Source organism: Octopus bimaculoides, chromosome 16 (genome assembly GCF_001194135.2).
Source record: "Octopus bimaculoides isolate UCB-OBI-ISO-001 chromosome 16, ASM119413v2, whole genome shotgun sequence".
Taxonomy (NCBI): domain Eukaryota; kingdom Metazoa; phylum Mollusca; class Cephalopoda; order Octopoda; family Octopodidae; genus Octopus; species Octopus bimaculoides.
Genome location: NC_068996.1, coordinates 17860085 through 17868080, shown reverse-complemented (window position 1 = coordinate 17868080; position 7996 = coordinate 17860085). Strand labels below are relative to the sequence as shown.

General features: G+C 38.0%; 1 protein-coding gene across 3 annotated transcripts in view; it reads left to right on the top strand.

The window, feature by feature from the left end:
* The window catches only part of LOC106874314 (nucleolar complex protein 4 homolog), a 66903-nt gene that overhangs the window by 47224 nt on the left and 11683 nt on the right, over nucleotides 1–7996 (top strand). For all 3 annotated transcript variants that reach the window (XM_014922001.2, XM_052973550.1, XM_014922002.2), the window contains exon 9: nucleotides 5822–5904. In XM_014922001.2, coding sequence (XP_014777487.2) covers nucleotides 5822–5904 — 83 coding nt within the window. The remainder of the gene's footprint in view (nucleotides 1–5821; nucleotides 5905–7996) is intronic.

Genomic DNA, 7996 nt, shown 5'->3' with positions numbered 1-7996 from the left:
CAAATCGTCCAACCCATGCTGGCATGGAAAGCGGACGTTAAACGATGATGATGATGATGATGATGATATATATATATATGTGTGTGTGTGTGTGTATATATATATATGTATATGTATGTGTGTGTATATATATATATATATATATATATCAAAAGGATGTGTTATAATACTATTTCACAGCCATACCAACAATCCAATAATACTAATCCACATATACAAATCCAACGATCCAACATACCTCCGTCATCAACTGCTCCATGGATATTATGGTTTCGACAGCACTAAAATAAGTTGTTTGGGAACAAACCAAAGGAACCACAACTTTCAAACACATTTACCCAATGTATAATTACATCGATAAATAAATTCCATATGTAAATTACAACCACTCCTAAATACGTTACTAAACAGCGACAACTCTATTAAGTCATAGAAAATTATAATCCCTACTGACTTCCATAGTTTAATATAAAAGTAAAGCTTAATAATCACATTATTTCAATCAATCAATGTATAGGCAGGATTGAGAGAGGGTGGGTAAGGGAGAGACTAATAGAGGCAGTGTTATGGAAGGGAGTAACAGGAAGGAAAAAGTTTAAGTAGTATAAGGGGTTTAGAGAGTGATAAGGTAGGGTATAGTGGGGCGAGTAAGAGATGTTGTGCTACCCCACATATATTGGTGGGTAGAGTGGTGCTTGGAGGGAAAATAAGATGATGATGAGCAGAATATATCCTCAAAGTGTCAGAGAGAACATGGTAACAGAAGAATTGGGGGAGAGTGGATAAAAATTGCCAGGGTACAATTCCTACCTACCATGATTAAGTAGGAAAGAGAGAAACAAGTGGTAGTAAGATATAAATGGTGGAGTCATGGTATTTTGGTTAACAAATTGAATACTGACCTCTCAATTATTGTATAATTATTGTATAATGAGTAGGAAGAGAAACGATGGGAAGATGAGGTGGGGTGAGTGTAGAATAGGTTGAATGGGAGAATGTAAGAAGAGACAGGAAAAAGTTGTGTGCATGATGCAGTAGGCAAGGAGTGGAGTAAGGGTTGGAGTTATGGGGGGGGGCGTGCACTATTATACTATTTATGACAAATATTTTGCCAATAGGTGTAGGAGTGGCTGTGTGGTAAGTAGCTTGCTTACTAACCACATGGTTCCATGTTCAGTCCCACTGCGTGGCACCTTGGGCAAGTGTCTTCTTCTATAGCCTCGGGCCAACCAAAGCCTTGTGAGTGGATTTGGTAGACGGAAACTGAAAGAAGCCCATCGTATATATATATATGTATATATGTGTGTGTGTATATGTTTGTGTGTCTGTGTTTGTCCTCCCACCATCGCTTGACAACCGATGGTGGTGTGTTTACGTCCCCGTAACTTAGCGGTTCGGCAAAAAGAAACTGATAGAATAAGTACTAGGCTTCCAAAAAGAATAAGTCTTGGGGGCGATTTGTTCGACTAAAGGCGGTGCTCCAGCATGGCCTCAGTCAAATGACTGAAACAAGTAAAAGAGTAAATGAATAAAAGAGTAAGCTTGCACAAGCAGTGAGATCTTCTGCAGCATCACATATCGCCAGTTGCTATTGTTGCTGCTGTTGTTTTTCTTGAGCTTAAATCCTGCTTAGGTTAACTTTGTCTTTCATCCTTCCAGTCTGGTACCGGAGTTGATGGTAGTGACTAACCCTTCTCCTCAAAATAGCCAAAATTCTATCTAAATCAGATCAGAAACAATTATTACAGTTGTTGTTACACTTTTGGAAAAGTCCTGATATGTATTGGTGACCTTACCAGTGCTGTTGCATCCAGTCCACATTGTATAATGGTTGGTGTTTAGAAGGGCATCCAGCTGTAAAAAGCCATGCCAAAAACAGGCCTTGCTGGTGCTGGTGCCACGTAAAAAGCATTCAGTTCACTCTGTAAGATGGTTGGTATTAGAAAGGGCATCCAACTGTAAAGAACCATGCCAAAACAGACGGTGAAGTCTGGTGCAGTCTTCTGCTTAGCCAGCCCCTGTCAAACTGTCCAACCCATGCCAGCATGGAAAACAGATGCTAAATGATGATGATGATGATGAGGATGATGAATATTTCAACTAGTATGCCGTTCTCTCTTATGTTCACAATATACCTTGGACTGTTGCCAGTACCGCCTGACTGGCCCTCGTGCTGGTGTTACGTAAAACACTCACTACACTCTCGGAGTGGTTGGTGTTAGGAAGGGCATCCAGCTGTAGAAACTCTACTAAATCAGATTGGAGCCTGGTGTCGCCTCCTGGTCCACCCGTCCTCAGTCAAATTGTCCAACCCATGCTTGCATGGAAAGCGGATGTTAAACGACGATGATGATGTCAAGAATAATGAAAAATGAAAGATACATAAAGAACAAATCTATTTACAAGTTTTGTGTGTTGATAACTGCTTGATCTGGTTTGTATCAAGGAAAATAAAGAACTCTTAGTTGAAATCTTTTTTTCCCTATAAATCCCATGGTAATGAGAATGACAGATGCTCAGTAGAAAGATTGTTCAATGTAAAAAAATCAATCCATGCTTCTATTTTTAATTGCATATCACACTTTTATAATTGCGTATTTAGTTTCATGAAAGGTTATGTCAATCTTCATGAATCATTTTTTTTTCTCGTTTTTTTTGCTTTGTTTTATATGAGCCGTTCCAAGTCTCAAGTAACAGCAAATTGGTCGTTTTACTATGGATATTGTTTACGAGTAGCAATGATATATTGTAGGGAAAGGAGACAGGGCACTGTGTATTAAGGTTATGTTTAAAGTCTGTAGTAATATTTGCAATTTTGAAAGAATTTAAAAGATTCATTCATTTGAATCAGCATATTCTCATCAACACCCTGAGAATATACTCTGGCTCATCTTCGTCTTATTTCTCCTTCAAGCACCACTCTATCCATCAATATATAATGTAGGTGTAGTACCACATCTCCTCTTACTCAACCATCCCCACTACCCTTATCACTCTCTAAAACCCCTTACACTACTTGAACTCTCTCCCTCCTATTACTCTCTCCCTTAACACTGCCTCTCTTAGACTCTCCCCTACCCACCCTCTCTCATCAGTAAACCTGTATAACTCCAAAAAGAATTGTTTTGGATACTGGACAAATAGTCCAACCTTTGCAAGCAGACTTACCACCCCATAATCGTTTTGTCCCCTCCCCATCTCCTTCATACCACTCCTTAACATTTCACTACTCCTTCCCCTTTTCTGTCTCTTCCATTATTCTCATCCCAACACTGCTCTCTCTCTTTTAAACACTGTTACCTCTAGCTAACAATGTTTTCCTTAGAATGTGGACAGTACTATGAAATGAATTCTTTTGTAGTTCTGATACTTTTGGGTTTCCTGATATTTGGCCATAGTGTTTAAGAGCACCATTTGGTATTATCCCCAAAACTCTGTTGATCACAGGTACAGTTGTTCTTACATGCCATATTCTTGACACCTCTGTTTCAATGTTCTTAACTTTTCAAATGTTTTTTACAGAAGTGTTGCAGTCTGCTGGGATTAGCATATCTATGAGCAGACAAGTTTTTTGTCAGCATAATTTTTTTACTATGAAATCTAGTCTATTGTCCTGACTTGCTTTGATTAGTTTGAATACTAAAGTCCTAAACAATGGTGATGCATTTATTTTCTACTACTTTGGCAGGCTTGTGTTCCCACCGGTTCTTTTCATATGGGAGTCCAAATTTACGGCATATGATCCAATGTAAAATACTGACCAAGTTAACCATGGCAATTAATATATTCATTTGTGGCTAACATGGAACATCCAGAGATGAATTGGTCAATTGTTTCTCTTGTTGCACCTCAAAAATGGCTGGCAGGATCTACACCATTTTTAAGAATGTTATCTTGCTGGTTTCTCATTGGTAGACATTGATCCTGAGTTGTTATAATGAAGATCTCTGTTTCTGATTTAAGTCCAGATGGATCATGTCCGTGTCAACATAAGGATTACTGGCCCTTATGGAATAATCACTTTGTAATGCTTTTGAGATTCCGTTTTATTTGGCTTGATCTTTTTATTTGTTTTTCCGTTTCATCTAGTTGTATCTCAGTTTTGTTTATAATTCCTTGCTTCTGATATTGAGTACATACGGTTTTGAAATTTAAGTTTAAACATTCAGTCATTGGTGTTCTTTAGATGGGCATCTACCCCTATGGTTTAGAGACAGTTGCAGTTGCACCAGTCTATGTCCTTCATACTTTTGTGGGATGTGTAGTCTATTTACAACTGCCATTGGGTGATGAATGTGGTGCACTGTGAGGACTTACATACTTTTGTATCAATTTTACAGATATGGACTGTTTTATGCTATAGTTGTAGGTTATAGCAACTATGGCTAATGTACTGATTGCATGAAACCTAATTTTCACATTAAGTTTGCTCTATAGGATAGCTCCAACAATACAATAACATTCTGTATTTTTTCATGCGTTTGTGGGTGCTGGATACCATAATTATACACCTAAATATTTGTAACTTTTCAGGATCTAATTCTTTGATGATAGTAGACCTGTCTATCTGTATGTTGTTTGTTTTCAGGAGTTTTTCCTCGAAGAATGTGACTTTAGCACATTTATCAAAGCAAGCTCCATTCCAAAATTGTCACTAAATTGTTTCACTATTGTTAAAAGCTGTTTCAGATGTTGATTATCTTTCATGGAAAGCTTTAGATTATCATCCATGTAAAGGAGGTGATTGATTTGTCTATTGTATACTCTGTACCAATGTTTTGTATCATTCAACATTTTAGGGGAACAAGGGCAGGCAAAAGAGTAGTAGTGATAAAGAGTCGCCTTGAAAAATGCTGCAGTTTATCTCGATGTCACCAGCATTCATAGTGCTCACCTCTAAATTCACTATAACGGTTATATTCAAGTGTTTCATAGCATTTGATAGAAAAATCACCTGTAATCAGAGTGACTTTATAAATTTCCAAGCATTTCTCAATCCAACAATGGTGAAGGCTCTTTTGTAGTTGGTCCTGGTAATAGAAAGATTTTGTGTTTTTTTTTTTTGTGGCAGTCCTCTAGAACAGGGGTTTTCAAACTTTTTGACTTGCGGACCCCTTTATATTTCAGGCTTTACCTTAGGGACCCCCTTATAAACGCTTATGAAATTTATACATAAATATTTCCTTAAAATAACATATATTTTTACATTTATTTATTTAACAGTATTTAACAAATAGGTTTATTGTCAATTAAAAGATTTCGATTAAAAAACATATATAAAATCAAATTGCCCATAAAAAGTATTTGCTGTCCACGGACCCCCTGTCTTGTCCTTGCGGACCACAGTTTGAAAACCTCTGCTCTAGAATAATGTTATTGATTTACCCTTTTGATACTCACCTGCCTCAGACTGCCCTTGCTCTGTGTTACAAATACCTCAGTTTCAAGGGTTCTGAATTAAAATCTTCCTTCAGAACTTGGTGTTAATTTATGTTCCAAAAACCAATTAATAATGACTAGGTTACTTTACTAAATTCTTCATGGTTTTCAAAATTAATTGAAGTAAAGACAGAGTATCTCAACAGAAATATAGTAACAAAAGGGTTAAAAACCAGTTCTTCCATCATGTGTTGTCTTGATTCTATAGGGTCTCTACTTGTTCTGCAACCATTTTATAAATTGTACTGGTTGGATTTTATTGTGGTACCAGCACTAATGGTGTCTTGTGTTCTATAAGACTAAGAGATTTCTTATTACTCTGATCTATTCGTTTTTTGTTTTAATTAAACTAAAATTTTCTAATTTATTTTCTCTTTTCTAGAATATAGCAGTGACCCCTATCTTCCTGATGAGGTTGATCCTGTCAAATGTTGTGCCTTAGAGAGCAGTTTATGGGAACTGCGGGTAAGTTTGAACTAGCTAACTGAATATTCCCTCAATTGTTTCTTGCCATTTGGTAATCTCAGCTGTTTCCTTGCCTGCTTCATGTGCTTGTGTCCTGCATTTTATCCTCTATAGCTTGAACTGGATATCTTCTGGGATTCCAGAAGACCTGTTGAGGCAAGTGAAATTGAATTCAAAATTGAACCAAATTTGACGACTGGCATCCATGCCAACATTCCTTCATTGGACACTAAACTCTGCTTGTGCCAGTGGAGCACTAATAGCACCATACGAGTGGGATCACTGCCAGAGCAGCTGTCTGGCTTCCGTGCCGGTGGCACATAAAAAAGCACCATTTGAGCGTGATTGTTACCAGCATCACCTTACTGGCACTTGTGCCAGTGGTATGTGAACAAAAAACATTTGAGCGAGGTCGTTGCCAGTGCCAATGGACTGACTCCTGTGCAGGTGGCACGTAAAAAAACACCATCTTGAGGGTGGCCGTTGCCAGTACCGCCTGACTGGCCCTCATCCTGGAGGCATGTAAAAGCACCCACTACACTCTCGGACTGGTTGGCGTTAGGAAGGGCATCAAGCTGTAGAAACTCTACCAGATCAGATTGGAGACTGGTGCAGCCATCTGGTTCACCAGTCCTCAGTCAAATCGTCCAACCCATGCTAGCATGGAAGGCGGACGTTAAACGATGATTATGATGGTGATAATGATTTTACATGTAAGTATTGATGTTTCAACTGAACATCAGCCACAACAGTTTCGCTAGTCTGGGAGGGGCTGTAAATGTCATGAACATTGCCTCTTTTGATTAACAAAAAAAAAAAAAAAAAAATCACACACCATCATCATGATCGTGATGATGATGATGATGATGTTGATCATCTAATGTCCTTCTTCCATGTTGGCATGAATAGGACAGTCTTATAGGATTCAAGGAATCATAGGACAGCATCATGCTCCAATGTTTGCTTTCACATGGTTTATATGCCAACCACCTGGCAGAGAAGATCTGCCTCAATGAATTCCGCCTGACCCATACAAGCATGGATGATGATGGTGGCGATGGTGGTGGTAGTGGTGGCGGCAGTGGTGGCGGCAGCGGTGGCAGCGATGATGATGACAGTTTTGTTGTTAACTATATTTGGAAGTCAAAACTTTCAAACATATGAAGAGTTCTATAAATACTGTTTACAAAATCCCAGTGTAATGGGTTGGGATGGCTTCAGAATTCCAATGTTTTTACAAGCCCCTGTGGACCCTTGTAATTTTTTTGTCATGCTAATGAGAGTGCTAATGAGTATGCATGGTCCACTATGTATGTGTATGTGTGTGATGATGGTAGTGGTGAGTTTGGGGGTCTCTTTTATTGACTTATAGAGATTACACTGAGTACTGTCTTTGTACACTCAGCTCAATGAATATGGACACTTCTTAGTTTCAACTGTCCTTGAGAAAGGACTGAACTGAATTCACTATATTAATGAAGCACTCAAAAATTTTACTGTGCTCCTGCTGCTTTTTTTGTCTTGATTTTCACCTCTGATATATCTTACCTATGTATTTAGTCATGAAGAGTGTATATAATTTCATGTGTCTGTGTGTATATGAAGATGATGATGATGATGATATATATATATATATATATATATATATATATATATATCATTGCTATTGTGTTACTGTTGTATTTGGCCAAATGCAGTTTTTTCATTATTTATTTTTGCTTGTAATAGCCAGTTATTTTGGTCAAATTATCATATCTCCAGCTGCTTCAGATGGCAAGATATCAAAAATTGTCAAAGTGTGGTACAACGGTTTGGTTATGGAATGGGGAACCTATTTTTTCATTTTCTGCAAAAGCAATGTTTTGGACTTACAACACTTTTGCATAATAGCAACAATATATATATATATATATATATAAAAGCACCCACTACACTCTCTGAGTGGTTGGCATTAGGAAGGGCATCCAGCTGTAGAAACTCTGCCAAATCAGACTGGAGCCTGGTGTTGCCATCCGGTTTCACCAGTCCTCAGTCAAATCGTCCAACCCATGCTAGCATGGAAAGCGGACGTTAAACGATGATGATGATATAT